At 44.8% G+C, this 15,606-nt stretch overlaps 1 protein-coding gene across 1 annotated transcript in view; it reads left to right on the forward strand.

Moving 5' to 3' along the window:
• The first annotated feature begins 3,318 nt into the window (after nt 1-3,318).
• Nucleotides 3,319-15,606, forward strand: part of TOP2A (DNA topoisomerase II alpha) — a 37,520-nt gene continuing 25,232 nt past the window's right edge. The window contains exons 1-19 of the mRNA XM_040436338.1: nt 3,319-3,461; nt 6,403-6,555; nt 9,404-9,494; nt 9,622-9,685; nt 9,780-9,925; nt 10,138-10,235; nt 10,712-10,924; nt 11,015-11,188; nt 11,285-11,386; nt 12,276-12,413; nt 12,556-12,694; nt 12,793-12,950; nt 13,109-13,234; nt 13,396-13,506; nt 13,592-13,697; nt 14,095-14,204; nt 14,914-15,006; nt 15,092-15,206; nt 15,284-15,405. Of these exons, the coding sequence (XP_040292272.1) occupies nt 3,441-3,461; nt 6,403-6,555; nt 9,404-9,494; nt 9,622-9,685; nt 9,780-9,925; nt 10,138-10,235; nt 10,712-10,924; nt 11,015-11,188; nt 11,285-11,386; nt 12,276-12,413; nt 12,556-12,694; nt 12,793-12,950; nt 13,109-13,234; nt 13,396-13,506; nt 13,592-13,697; nt 14,095-14,204; nt 14,914-15,006; nt 15,092-15,206; nt 15,284-15,405 (2,280 nt within the window). The 5' untranslated portion in view covers nt 3,319-3,440. The remainder of the gene's footprint in view (nt 3,462-6,402; nt 6,556-9,403; nt 9,495-9,621; nt 9,686-9,779; nt 9,926-10,137; nt 10,236-10,711; nt 10,925-11,014; nt 11,189-11,284; nt 11,387-12,275; nt 12,414-12,555; nt 12,695-12,792; nt 12,951-13,108; nt 13,235-13,395; nt 13,507-13,591; nt 13,698-14,094; nt 14,205-14,913; nt 15,007-15,091; nt 15,207-15,283; nt 15,406-15,606) is intronic.

Consider the following 15,606-nt stretch of genomic DNA (forward strand, 5'->3'; position numbering starts at 1 on the left):
CAGCATGCGCACACACTCCAGGAAGTTGTATCAGCCGCACACTACTGCATTATGGGGAGGAACTTAAAGGGTAGCAATCAGTCCAACTGCATGACAGCTGAGATAGACTAACGAGATGAGAAACTAAACCAAAACAAAGAAATTCAAGGAGGAGGATCTGAGAAGCTCCTGTGAGCGCTTCTCAGCTGTCTGGCTGTGACAGCGTCTTAGCAGGAGGCGGCATTTCACCAACATGGTGGAGCAGTATGTGTGCACAAGCCTACATGTACTGACTGACGGGTCTGCCCCCTTCAACTTCTGGGTCTCCAAATTGGGCACATGGCCTGAGCTTGCCCTTTACACCTTGGAGGTGATGGCCTGCCCTGCAGCCAGTGTATTATCTGAATGTGTATTTAGCACAGCAGGGAGCGTCAAACAGACAAGCGCAGCCGCCTGTCCACAGCCAATGTGGACAAGCTCACGTTCATTAAAATGAACCAGGCATGGATCCCACAGGACTTGTCCGTACCTTGTGCAGAATAGACATGTATACCGGCACTAAGCAGCCATTGTTATACTACAGCGCAATTGCTTATTCTTGTATTTTGTATATTTCACACTCTTTTGGAATGTACCCTACTTTAAAAAATATATATTTAAAAAATAATTAAAACCAAAAACCAGTGTTGGCTACCTCGTCCTCCTCCACCCCTGCTTCCACCTAGACCACTACGTCCACCGCCTCCTCAAACTCCTACTCCATATGGACCTCTACCTCATAAATCAAGTTTTTTGTTTTTTTTATTTGTACGTATTTTATTTTATGTCATTTCACTAATTTGTCTGTTAAATTTTAGGGTGAAACTCACCAATTTTTGGGTGTGATATACCACTGCTATACCTAGTAGACATGTAAAAAAAATTCACTAATTTGTCTGTTAATTTTTTGGGTGAAATTCAGCAATTTTTGGGTGTGATATACCACTGCTATACCTAGTAGACACTTAAAAAAAATTCACCAATTTGTCTGTTACATTTTCGGGTGAAATTCACCAATTTTTGGGTGTGATATACCCCTGCTCTACCTAGTAGACAGGTAAAAAAAAATCACTAATTTGTCTGTTACATTTTCGTGTGACATTCAAGAATTTTTGGCTGTGATAGACCCCTGCTCTACCTAGTAGACAGGTTAATAAATTTCACTAATTTTTTTTGTGAATAAACCCCTGCTTTGCATAGGTGACAGGGACCGAATTTTTTTTTAATAATCTGTTCCATTGGTGGGTGACATTAACCCATTTCTGGCGATGAAAAAACCCTGCTCTGCATAGGTGACAGGGACTTTAATTTCTAAATTTCGTCTTTAATTGGCCCTTTCATTCGATCCTTCTGCTTTAATAACGTGTCCCACTTTTCTGCTCCATCCCATTGCAGCCATTGACCTCCCTTGGATGTGGTCTCTCTTTCTCATTCTCCCTCTCCGGTGTGGAACCCTGATTCGCCGATAACCGTGATCAACATGGTAGGTGCAGAAAAGAACATCGAAAGTTGATAGAAAAGATATCCAAATGGATAGTGGACGTCACGGGGACGTGCGATCAGGTAGAAGTTATCTAGAGTCAATAAAGCGGCAGCAGGGCCTCTCCTGGCTAACGTTTACAAATCTAAAATACCGCAGTGACATTCCCTATACATTTTTATTAATCATTCCAATAACAGGGCATCTTAAGAGTCCTGTATTGTTATTTATCGTCACTACCTCCCCGAGTCGGGAGTGGGTAATTGCTGCGCGCCCTTTCCTTCAATTCTTCCGTTTTAATAACTTCTCCCACATTTCCGCTCGATCAAAATTAAATTTCATCCATTGACCTCCCTTGGATGTGGTCTCTATTTCTCACGCTCCCTCTCCGGCGTGGAACCCTGATTCGCCACTAATTGTGATGGTAGGCGCAGAAAAGAACATCAAAAGTTGATAGAGCAGATATCCAATTGGATCGTGGACATCACGGGGACGTGCGACATGGTTGGGCAGTATGTTTGCACAGACCTACACGAATTGACTGATGGTTCTGCCCCTGCATCTTCTGGGTCTCCAAATTGGGCACGTGGCCTGAGCTTGCCCTTTACCCCTTGGAGGTGCTGGCCTGCCCTGCAGCCAGAGTATTGTCTGAACGTGTGTTTAGCACGGCTGGAGGGGGTTATCACAGGTTATATTTCCCAATGTTTTGGGTGAAGCGATCAGCTGGAGAAGGGGGTGTGCGCCTCAGCATAAGCGCACTACCACGGGTGCGCAAGAGCACTATCGGCTATGGGATCGCTCGCAAAGTGAACCCCCATCCGAACTCCCTACCCATCAGTGCGTGAGGGTAAGGAGATTTCAGAAGATAAACAACCATCAGATCTCCTTACCCCTAAGGGCGCACGCGCGGTGTCCGTGAGTCCACGCATGCGCACTGAGGGGTAGGGAGTTCAGATGGTGGTTCGCTGTGCGAGCGATCACTGGCCGATAGTACGCTTGCGCACCCGTGGTAGTGCGCTTGCGCTGAGGCGCACACCCCCTTCTCCAGCTAATCGCTTCACCGGAAGTCTCGTGGGGTATGGTATTTTCACGGGGTAGGGTTTTTTGATAGAACACCGGCAAACAACGAGTCAGTGTGGGAAAGATCTTAGGCATTAGTGGTCGCTCCTGCCCATACTGTAGAGGAGATCGCTGCATGAAATAGCAGCGTTCTCCACCACTAATATCACCTGGAGGAGCTCTACAATGACCTGGAGATCAGGATGCTGTGGAACCACTTCCAGCACTGTAGGATTTGTGCTCACATCACAGGTCGTGTACAACCTTGCATCATTGACCACAATGCGACCTGCCTGCAACATAGCCCTCTTAGGATTTCTACTTGCTGCAGTGCAACACTTGTGGCCCCAGCCTTACACATGGGCCCTAACAGTACATAGAATAGTCTTGACGTAACTATCGTCCTAGGAAACTACAAGGACCACAAAAGGGGCGGTAAATAACCAAAGCCTAACGCAGTTTAAACGAACTCGACCTCACGCCCCACAGCCCACACGCTCACACAACTATCACCCGCAGCCGCATTTCATTGGCCCGTTCTCCCTTCAGTCAGAACAAAGGACCCGCCCCTCACCACAAGTAGCTCTCTCCTTGGTTATCTTTTCGAGGGCCTTCGTACCAAAATACAATAACCTCTACGACGGAAGTGGCTCTCACGCTGATTGGCGCATTCGTACGAACTCCGCCCTCTTGTCCTGTGATTGGTGAATTCGATCCCGACTGGCCGCGGATTGGCTCTAGGCTTTTGGCGGTTTGCAAAGGTTTGAAGTTAGTGCTGCTAACCGTCGCTGTACAGTACAGGGCAAGGAAGCTACGGGAGAGCGGGTCGTGGGCGAAGCGCCGGATTTTACTACAGGTTGTCGGTATCGTCTAACGTTTCAACATGGAGATCGAAGCACTCAAAGTGAGTATGCTTGTAAGGTGGAGTACGAGGCAGGTTATGATGTGGCGCAGTCTGTACACTGCCGGTCAGCGGCCGTGTGGAACTGCAAGTCCCAGCGTGTCCACTCGTGGCAATGCTATTCCACGTCGGCACATTAGCTGTGGGTCCCCACGTGACCTGCTTCCCTGAACGTTATGGAAATGGTCGCGCGGTACTCGGTTCGGGTTTGCAGGTAGTGGTAGTACTACAGCTCCCAGCATGTTCACTTCTAGGTGTGATTGTGTATAGGCCTGAGTGCAGGGATGTCATGTGTCTTCCATATGTTTCAAAACTGCATCCTGCAGGAGGTTTCCTAAAAAAGCTCAGTGTGAACATGCCCCGATGGCAGACCACCCCAGGGTGCATCATGACCGCTGCAGCGGATCTCAGAATGAACCGTCCCGCTCCACAGCCGGGTCGGAGTACTACAGGTGCCAGCATGCCCATACAGTGGTTAGTATGGGACTGCAAGTCTGTCTTGGTTGATCCCCTAAAACTTTTAAATTGGGTGGATTCTGCCGCGATCCATCCTGTGTATTCGGCTGTGACTACAACAGGGATCACTTATCTGTGTGCTGCCTAAATAATACTGCCATACTGTACTCAAGTAATACTGCCAGAAAGTACACAAACGGTGAGATACATTTCTCTTAGGCCTCTTGCACACAAACGTATGTCTTTTTAAGTATTTTGCGGTCCGCAAAAAATACAGATGACGTCCGTGTGTATTCAGTTTTTTTATGCAACATCTGGCCCATGACAGAACAGTACTAACCTTGTCCGTTATGCGGACAATAATAGGGCATGTTCTATCTTTAAAGGGAACCAGTCACCGGGATTTTGTGTATAGAGCTGAGGACATGGGTTGCTAGATGGCCGCTAGCACATCCGCATTATCCAGTCCCCATAGCTCTGTGTGCTTTTATTGTGTAAAAAAAACCTGATTTGATCCATATGCAAATTAACCTGAGATGTGTCCTGTCCCATCTCACGTACAGGACTCATCTCAGGTTCATTTGCATATGTATCAAATCGTTTTTTTTACACAATAAAAGCACACAGAGCTATGGGGACTGGGTATTGCAGATGTGCTAGCGGCCATCTAGCAACCCATGTCCTCAGCTCTATACACAAAATCCTGATGACTGATTCCCTTTAAACGGAAGGCATACGGAGTACCTTCCGTTTTTTTTTTTTTTTTGTGGATCCACGGAACGTAAACGAAAAAAATACATTAGTGTGCAAGAGGCCTTAGAGGTTTTCCGAGCTCCTGATGATCTGTCCTCCGGAGAGATCATCAATATTCAGTTATTAGGAGTTCGGTATGCCACCGATCAGCGGTTCCCTCTGTCATCTGGACTAGCACTGTGAATGGAGCAGAAAGCATAGCTCAGTTAAAAGGGTTGTCCGAGTTCAGCGCTGAACCCGGACATCCCTCCATTCCCCCCCCCCGGCAGCCCCCCTGACAGGAGCATCAGAGCAGTTCATGTTCCGATGCTCTCCTTTTCCCTGCGCTAAATTGTGCAGGGCAAAGGCATTTTTTGGAGTTCCAATGACGTAACGGGGCTCTCCATGGGGCTGCCAGGAACCCCGGTGATGTCACCAGCCCTGGGGGGCGGGATTTAGCGCTGCCCTAGCCAGTAAAATGACTAGGGCAGCGCTAAAGCCCGCCCATCAGAGCCGGTGACATCACCAAACACACTGCCGGGCGGAAGCTTCTGCATGGCAGTGTGTTATTGAAAACAAGAGCCTGTGCCCTGCGCGATTTAGCGCAGGGCAAGGGAGCGCATCGGAGCATGAGATGCTCCGATGCTAGCCTTAAGGGGGGCTGCCTGGGTGAAAATAAGGGTATGTCCGGGCTCCTCAGGATGGGTCATCAGTATGTGACACCCAGCACCCCCACCAATCGGTTGTATCCGAAGTCTTTGGCAAAGACCATACCTAGCAGCAGCTGGCAGGAAGAGAGGACACTGCGCCTCCTCATAGAGCTGATTGACGGAGGTGTCAGACCCCTCCGATCTGTTATTGATGACCTATCCTGAGGACAGGTCACCAGTAGTGTTGAGTAAACTTCTGTTTTCAAGTTCGGCGTCCAAGGTTCGGCTTATCAAAGAATTCCCTTATGGATTCTGCTACCACGGACCATAAGTTATAACGGAATTCTTAGATAACCCGAACCTTGGACGCCAAACTTGAAAACAGAAGTTCGCTCATCCCTAGTCATCAGTAATAAAAGCCCGGACATCCCCTTTAATGCTGCTCACCTCCCAGTGGAGCTGGCCATCAGGGTTCCTCCAAGCATCTTGTTTATGGTGGACTCCCGACTCTTCCCCTTGATGGCTGTTGTCACGTGACCTAATCTGGCATCTTGGCTTTCAGCTGCCCCGCTCTCAGGCGATACACCACTGCCAGATGTGTCTGCAGGATAATGGGCTCTCCCTTCGTGTAGCTGATAGCCAGCGCCATAGATTGCACGGATTGTAGACAGTGGAGGAGGGCAGAATCCATGGAGGGCTGCAGGCAGTCGATAAATACATACAAGGCCGTTTGCAGGGGTGAAGATGGCAGCATCCGGGACACACCGATCCAGCTTGCCCTAAATATCTGCTAGATGCTGGTCCCAGCTCTGGTACCTGCACACATCTTCAGATTGGGGCCCTAACCCCCTCCTCTTCCTTTGGATGCTGTGGATGGAGAAGTATCCTGTTCGGCTCTACACTTGTATGGGAGGTTGTTTTCTGAGCTCTTATACAAATGAATGGAGAAGACAGTCCCACATGTTGTCTGACAATGACTGCAGGGCTGGGGGTGACTAAATAATGGCTAGGTAATGCTGTTCCAGATTTGTTAGGTGCTGCAGAAGAAGGTAAGATTTGGGTGTTCTTACCGCTTCCCTCACTTACGGTTGTCTTTTCTCTTCCAGCCTCTCTTTGAGAATAAGACCGCAGTCGATAAACTAAAGAAGGATGATAACAAGCGCCTTTCCGTTGAGAGAATTTACCAAAAGAAGACTCAATTGGAGCATATTTTGCTCCGTCCTGACACCTACATTGGCTCTGTAGAGCCTGTAACACAGGTAAGGAGTGTACTGCCTCAGTGATGGACTTAATACATCGGATTAGACATGGGTTTTCAGTCTGCAATGTAACGTTCGGGGCTTTAGTTTGGTCTGTGCTGCAGGATCAGATGTTAAAGGGGTTCTCTAGGATTTTTATGTTGACTTCCTACCTTTTTTAAAGGGAGTCTTTCACCGAATATGACCATTACAGACCACTCAGATCAGGTTCTCCATTACTTTCCCCAGATTACTATGGTACCTTTCATATTGCAGTCCAGGTGCCCAGGGGCGGCGTTCATGCGGCCGGTGCCCAGGCCCCTCGGCGCTTTGCTTATCAAACCCCCTCCTCTTTCACCCCTCTGGCCCGCCCTTGTTTAATCTGATTACCTCCTCTCTCCGTTTGAAATCCTGTGCCTCCGCCGTCTGGATCGGGTTGCGCAGGCTGGCGCATGCACATTGAAAGTCCCTGTTCCTCTTCCCATAATGGGCAATGCAGTGCGCACGCGCCGGGAATGTGTGGAGTGGCGAGGACGCGGGATTTCTGACAGGGAGGAGGAGGTAATCAGATTAAACAAGGGCAGGCCAGAGGGATGAAAGGAAGGGTTTGTTAAGCAAAGCGCCCAGGGGCCTGGGCACCGGCCGCATGAACGCCGCCCCTGGGCGCCTTCAGAACCTAATTACCATATTGTATTAAAGTGTTTTTTGGAGCAAATCGGCGATGGACGTCAAGATGAAAGGTTCCATAGTAATCTGGGGAAAGTAATGGAGAACCTGATCTGAGTGGTCTGTAATAGTCATATTTGGTGAAAGACTACCTTTAACCCTTTCATGACTGGGCCTGAATGTCCAGGGAACTTTGTGATTTTGTGCATGTGGTGGTTTAGTGACCGTCTTTTTTATTTAACTACCAAAAAAATATTTTTTTTGACTTTTTTTATTAGAATGTTTTTTTTTGTTTTTTTTTTTAAGAGTTTTTAGGTTTAATTTGGAAGAAAACTGCTAATTATTAAAGTGTTTTTTATTTCTTAAATATAGTTATTTTGTGACTATTGTTTTCATATGTAACATGTATATGTTTGAGAGAACTGGGCGACTATGGTGACTTTCTGTCTCCTTAGACCCTGCAGCTCTGTCCCTGCTCCAGACACCCCCAGCAGTCATGACTGCCGGGACTAAAAGAGGAAGTGGTTCTGCTGCTCCCTGCAACATGCGCTGGTTCAGCGCTCTCCTGATGGCACAGGAGAAGGCAGAAGTGGTAATAAACCGCTCCTGTCTTCTCCTCAGGGACCCGACCTGCTCCTGCTGGATTGCAGGAGCTTAAATCCCAGCGCTGCCTGCATGTGTGTATATACGTGCTAGCTAAACAGGGCGTGGGCCTTCGGAAAGGGGTTGTCCCAGGCCACTTTCACACTTGCGGCTATGAAAGGGGTTGTTTGGGTTCAGAGCTGAACTCGGACATTTCTCCTTTTTTACCCCGGCAGCCCCCCTGAATTGAGCATCGGAATGCTCTCCTTTGAACCTGCGCTAAATCACACAGGTCAAAGGCAATTTTTGGAGATCCGGTAATGTGCTGGGGCTGCCAGGAAGCACTGTGACGTCACCGGCACTGATGGGCGGCTAGGGCAGCGCTAAAGCCCGCCCATCAGAGCCGGTGACGTCACCAAACACACTGCCGGGTGGAAGCTTCCAACCTGGCAGTGTGTTACGATAAACAAATGAGCCCATGCTGCGATTTAGTGCAGGGCAAGGGAGCACATCGGAGCATGAGATGCTCCGATGCTAGCCTCAGGGGGGCTGCCTGGGTGAAAATAAGGGTATGTCCAGGTTTAGCTTTGAACCCGGACAACCCCTTTAATTTCAGTATTGAGATCCGGTATTGGATCTCTATACCAGAATTAAATGGATGGGATTTGATTTCTCGTCTGTCATTGAGTGACACGGCAAAGACCTGGAACAGAAGACATCCTGAATGGATCTCTTTTTCCATTCAGAATGCATGAGGACCATTGGAAACATATATATATTTTTTTCTGGTATTGAGATCCTCTGCCTATGCACTCCCAGCCATCCGAGATGCTGGCACCTTATACTCTAGTGCCCTTTTTAGATCCTTAATTTCGGATCAATGGGGTCTATCTCCCAGCCCTGCCTCCGATTTTAAAGGGGTTGTTCTGCCATATATATTGATGACCTGGTTGGTGTGGGTCTGACTCCTGGGACCCCTGTGATCAGCTGTTTGAAGAAGAGGTGGCCCTCTATGAAGAGGGGCACTGCTTCGTGTTCATTACACTGCCCGTCATCTCTGAAGTGCAGTATAATTACTTGTATGGAGTAAGTTCTTGTAATTACACTACACAGGAGATGACCTGCAGTGTAATGAACAGGAAACAGCACTCGCATGGAGCGCTGCCTCCATATGGCAGGATCAATACTCTCCAGTATGTGGTATATGGAGGTGGTTACTGCAGTGCTGCTCCCATCTACCTGAAATAAAATGGTGAACACATACCACTTAGTTTCCTAAGCAGTTTTTATAACATTTGGGGAGTTTTATTATAACTGATGATTTTTATTGTGCAGTTTTTCCTATTGCACTTATCACATGCAGTAATCTACCTTGGAGAATCTGCCTTTGGCCATTTTCACATGGCTGGTATTTATCAATATTTGTAAGCCAAAACCCAGAATAGGCATAAGTTTTTCCTTTCTATTTTTCTGGGTTTGGTTTGCAAAATACTGTGTGTGAAGTGGGCTTAGTTTTACAGCAATAGACCTATTTTATGGTATTCTAGCAGTTGTCCTTTGCTCTGCCAGGATCCGGCGGCTGAAAGGAAAGCCCTGTACTAAGTCTACTTATTTCTTACAGCAAATGTGGGTGCATGATGAAGAGGAGGGACTGAACTGCAGAGAAGTGACATTTGTCCCTGGCTTGTATAAGATCTTTGATGAAATCTTAGGTAAGGTTATGCAGAGCCGACACGAATACAGTCAGTAGCAGAGCTTATTCTCTAAAATCGCTATATATTTATCCAGTAGTGAAATCATCATGGCTATTGTAGAGTTTCGTCTTCTATTCTTTTTCAGTAAATGCCGCTGATAATAAGCAAAGGGATCCAACAATGTCATGTATCAAGATCACAATTGACCCGTAAGTAGCTTCATTGTGTGGCGCTCAGCCACCTAAGAAACTTTCTAATGTTTAATAAAGTAACAAAACTATCACTTATTTTTTTGTCTTGCAGGGAGAACAACACAGTCAGTGTGTGGAATAGCGGGAAGGGTATTCCTGTTGTTGAGCACAAAGTGGAAAAGGTTTATGTTCCTGCTCTTATCTTTGGACAACTGTTGACCTCCAGTAACTATGATGATGACGAGAAAAAAGTTACAGGTCGGTCGGTGCACTTTTATTCTTGGTAGGATGTTTTGTGGAATTTTTGGACCATGCCTTTCTCTACTGGATGGCATAACCTGGCGCCATAATGCTGGGCCCAGTTTGATCTTTCCAATGTGGCCTCCTCTCTTCTGTGTATGCAACTGGTATTATGTGCTCTGGCTCCCAGTTCTTGTCTGACTTATTGTTTCTCTGTGTTCTGTGTGCAGGTGGTCGCAATGGTTATGGTGCTAAATTATGTAACATCTTCAGTACTAAATTTACTGTGGAAACTGCATGCAAGGAATATAAGAAGGTCTTTAAACAGGTAGGTATTGCTATATTGCAAACAGGCGTTGTTAACCTATATAAGCTCCTATGGTGACATGGATTTTCTGGCTGTGAAGAGGTGGCGCATAATAAATCCATCCTACAACTATTGGCAGTGAGTGGAAATAGAGGTAGAATGGTGAAGCATCACACACTTTAGGTTCCTCTTCTATAGTATATAGATTTATGTAATGCATTATAATAGAAGAGAGTTGCAGCACCCCAGAAGATCCTGTGAGAAACCTCTATCTTCAGAACTGCCTTAGAGAATGGAGTAGCAGTGCGCATGCTTGACTGGCCCCCCTATTTGTTGGCCACAGGACCCCATTCTTGTGATCGCTGGAGGTCCCTGTGGTTGGACCCCCCCCCCCACTGATCTAAAAATTATTCCCTATCCTATCGAAAGAGGATAACTTCCAACTGCAATACACCTTTATGTCCTTTGTTTTTCTAACAACGCACTGTCTTTAACAGACCTGGACCAATAACATGTCTAGTACCGGAGAGCCGAAGATCAAATCTTTTGATGGGGTGGACTATACTTGCATCACATTTCAGCCGGATCTCAGCAAATTTAAAATGCAAGTTTTGGACAAGGACATTGTGGCACTTATGTCTCGGAGAGCCTATGATATAGCTGGCGCCTCCAAGGGGGTGAAGGTGTTTCTGAATGGCAAGAGACTTCCTGTAAGTTGTACTTTGTGTTTTTAACGGACTTGCTTCCATTTTGTGGAGCCTCAAGTTGTATTTTTCACTCTCTAATTTTTATTTTTTCAGGTGTCTGGTTTCCGCAGTTATGTGGATTTGTATGTCAAAGAAAAACTAGATGAGACTGGTAACCCCTTGAAAGTCATCCATGAAATGGTGAACGATCGATGGGAAGTGTGCTTGACTATGAGTGAAAAGGGCTTCCAGCAAATCAGCTTTGTCAACAGTATTGCTACCACAAAGGTATCTCTCCGTAGTTGAGGCAGAAGGTCTGCTATGCCAATTTTACTGCGTTAACCCTGTTTCTAAATGCATTTTGTTTTTTCTTTTGCTTCCTAGGGTGGCAGACATGTTGACTTTGTTGCAGATCAAATTATCGGCAAAATTATTGATGTCGTGAAGAAAAAAAATAAGGGTGGTGTTTCAGTGAAACCATTTCAGGTAAGTTACTTGTGTGAAACATTCCCATGTATGGACCTGCCCTGCATTTAATTTTTTATACCTATGGCAGCTGCGCTGCTATTGCATGACTGCCGTCACAGCTGAAATCGCTGTGTAGACGTACCCTTAGGCCTCTTTCACACGACCGTATGGCTTTTTCAGTGTTTTGCGGTAATTTTTTTCACAGTTCTGTTTTGTGTTTCCATTTCTGTTCTGTTTTTCCTTATGGCATATACAGTAATTACATAGAAAAAATTGGGCTGGGCATAAAATTTTCAATAGATGGTTCCGCAAAAAGGGAACGGATACAGATGCATTTCCGTAACGGAACATGATTTGCAGACAATAATAGGACATGTTCTATCTTTCAACAGAACGGAAACGGAATGCATATGGAGTACATGCCGTGTGTTTTTTTGTTTTTTTTTGCGTAACCATTGAAATGGTTCCGTATACGGAATGCAAAAAATGGCCCGCAAACAGAAAAAAAATAAACCCCGGTTGTGTGAAAGAGGCCTTGTTCTGTGAGATTCTGCTTTCTCAAGCGCCCAGGGCTTGTCCTCACTGTGAAGTGCTTAGTGAATTGAGCTGCTTTACTACATCCCCTCTGCTCTGAGTGACACATGCAGTATCCAACCATGAGACCAAAAACCCATGCAACTCAGATAATTGAGGTGAAGAATTGCTTGTACTACTTTGTGTCACCCATCAATTCCTCAGATTGTAAGCTCTTGTGAGCAGGGCCCTCACTCCTAGTGTTTCATTTGTGTATAAGCCAGTTACATTGTGATGTTTCTTGGTTTGTACATGAACCCTCTGAATTTGTAAAGCGCTGCAGAATGTTAGTGCTATATAAATAGTATTAAGTTTTTATATATATTTCCCCCAGGTGAAAAACCACATGTGGATTTTTGTAAATTCATTGATCGAGAATCCCACCTTTGACTCCCAGACAAAGGAGAACATGACATTGCAATCAAAAAGCTTTGGATCTAAATGTGTGTTGTCTGAGAAATTCATTAAAGCGGTAAGTATCTATTTTAAGAGTATGAAAAGCTAGTAATTTACTATACCTTTCCAAGCAGTAGGCATTGGTGTAAATTTAAGTGCGATTTGTTGTCTTGTTAATGTTTTTTTTGTCATCCCTTTTTGTCTTTCTATTTTTTCAGGCAAATAACTGTGGTATTGTGGAAAGCATCCTAAACTGGGTAAAGTTCAAAGCACAAACCCAGCTGAATAAGAAGTGCTCTGCGGTAAAGCACACAAAGATCAAGGGTATCCCCAAACTGGATGACGCTAATGATGCAGGTAATTGTATTAGAGCTGTCAGGCAGATATTTATGAATTAGCATTTTATACATATTAATGGTGATTAGACCTCTAAAAGTTTGCTTCTTCCTTTTCAGGCAGCAAACATTCTTCAGATTGCACCCTTATTCTTACTGAAGGAGATTCAGCCAAGACACTGGCTGTTTCTGGCTTGGGTGTTGTTGGAAGAGATCGGTATGGTGTGTTCCCATTGCGAGGCAAACTTCTAAACGTCCGGGAGGCTTCACACAAGCAAGTGAGTTTTATAGGAGTGTTTACTATCCTACATGCCCAGAAAGTGACATTTACGCATATCCGGTAATGTTCTACATGGATAAATAGGGCTGTTTTTAACCAATAGCTTTCTAGCCCATTTTTGTGTGTTTCTAACTTTCTCATGTATTTTATCTTTAGATTATGGAGAATGCTGAGATAAACAACATTATTAAGATTGTGGGTCTGCAGTATAAGAAAGATTATGAAAATGCGGAGTCCCTGAAAAGTCTTCGCTATGGAAAGCTCATGATTATGACAGATCAGGTGAGGCCTCCCTGCTAACAGGCAGTGGATGGTAATGGATTCCAATAGTTTGAAAGAAACTGGCAATTGCAGTGTGCTGCATATGTATTAAATAGAATTTATGTTCCTAAATGTTATTGGAACTCTGCTTTACCAACTGTTTTCTACTTTTGTCTTTATAGGATCAAGACGGCTCCCATATTAAAGGCTTGTTGATCAACTTCATTCATCACAATTGGCCATCCCTGCTGAAGCACTGTTTTCTGGAGGAGTTCATCACCCCTATCATTAAGGTGAGATTTGCCTATTTTATTACTTAAATGCATTCAGACTTGTTGTTTTCTATGCACTTATCCCTTTATTTACCTCTACTTGCAGGTCACTAAAAATAAGCAGGAACTGGCATTCTACAGCATCCCTGAGTTTGAAGAGTGGAAGAATAACACTGAAAGTCACAAGACCTGGAAAATAAAGTACTACAAAGGTTTGTTCTAAAACCCTGTGTGGTAGTACTGGCAGGCAAGTAAGAACCATCTTCATATTCTTATGGTGGAAGAGTTCCCACACTTGTGTTGCCTGTTAATTTCGATCACATGGGCTAAAAGTCAGTTATATGAATGTATTAGTAAAATATTTTTGTAAGTAGAACTTATACCCGATGGGAAGATTGTGTTCAGTGCATTAAAGGGCACCTGTCAGCTCCCATATGTTGCCCTCACTGACAACACCATGGTGTCCATGACAGGCCTGCTGACTTTATTGATCTGGCACGCTTGTGACAACATTAAAGGGGTTATCTGACACTAACAAATGAAATTATTTTGCTACGGAAATGGTGCATATTTTTGCTTAACATCTAAAATGTGCTTGTTTTATTATAGGTCTGGGTACCAGCACATCTAAAGAGGCTAAAGAATATTTTGCAGATATGGAGAGACATCGTGTTCAATTTAAATACAGTGGCCCCATAGATGATGCTGCGATCACCTTGGTAAGACAGGCTTGTGACCTTCATATTTTTATTGGAGAAGGCAAAGCAATATGGGATAGAAAATGTGCATGTACAATATGACAGGGGGGCTATGAAATGAAGCAGATAGGCAAATGCAAGTCATTATATAGTTCTAGTACAGAGACCGAGTGCCCAAACTGCAACCCAAAACCCACTTATTTAAATGCCAACACGATAATTTAATCTCTATACCACAGTCCAATATACTACATCTTCCATGTACTTTATCATTTAGCTTTAATAGCCTGCCAGCATTCAATGCACTGCCTGTGCTGTTCATAGATGAATGGCAGAGAAAGTCTGAGGCATATTGGTACACAATAGACTTTCAGGGTGCAGGTGTCCAAAGAGGGGTCTGAGTGCCGCCTCTGGCACCCGTGCCATAGGTTTGCCACCACTGTTCTAGTATATAGTCGGTATAATAGTCTCTTTTGTACTAAATGAGCTGGTACATACAAAGCTGTATGAGCCAATCACCAGTCAGTAGCTGTGTAATGTATGTCAGATGGTAACCGCACCAGGAGTGCATGAGCTTAAAGTGCCTAAGCCCTTTTGGCAGTGGCTGACATTTCCCAGTTAAAATCTCTAACATGATGCATCTTTTTGTAGATAATGATGCGGTGCTTTATGTAGATAATACATCGAGCAATATTGGATAATACTGCATGTTTTCTTTTAAAACATCCAGGCCTTTAGCAAGAAGAAAGTTGATGACCGTAAGGAATGGCTGACCAACTTTATGGAAGACAGAAGGCAGAGGAGACTTCATGGTTTGCCAGAGGTATGTCATCTGGGACTGCAATTTATGTCTCTGGCAATACTCTTTTTTTCATGAAAAAATAATTGTGGTTTCATTTTGTATTTAGGATTTCCTGTATGGAAAAGCCACAAAGCACTTAACCTACAACGATTTCATTAACAAAGAGCTGATTTTGTTTTCCAACTCTGACAACGAGCGTTCCATCCCCTCCTTGGTTGATGGTATGTAATTTGCTAGTCTTATGGTTCTTTCGTTGTCATATGTTAATGGGAAATGTTAACCAATGTTGTCTCAATAGGTCTCAAGCCGGGTCAGAGGAAAGTCCTGTTCACTTGCTTCAAGAGAAATGATAAAAGAGAAGTGAAGGTTGCTCAGTTGGCTGGTTCTGTAGCTGAAATGTCTGCATATCATCATGGTGAAGTAAGATCTTGGTCTGGGTTACCATGGGCCTCTTACAAATCTGCAGGGGGCCAATCTCAAATACAGTGCTTGCTGAATGTTGTACCAAAAAATGCTTGTTCGCTGGCACTGTTGACCACTGTGAAATGGCCCCTAGTGTTCTACCTCTAAAATTGCAATGCCTTTTAAATTTGATTCATTTCCTCTTTATAAAGAGGTTAT

This window comes from Bufo bufo, chromosome 6, assembly GCF_905171765.1.
Source record: "Bufo bufo chromosome 6, aBufBuf1.1, whole genome shotgun sequence".
In the NCBI taxonomy this organism is placed as follows: domain Eukaryota; kingdom Metazoa; phylum Chordata; class Amphibia; order Anura; family Bufonidae; genus Bufo; species Bufo bufo.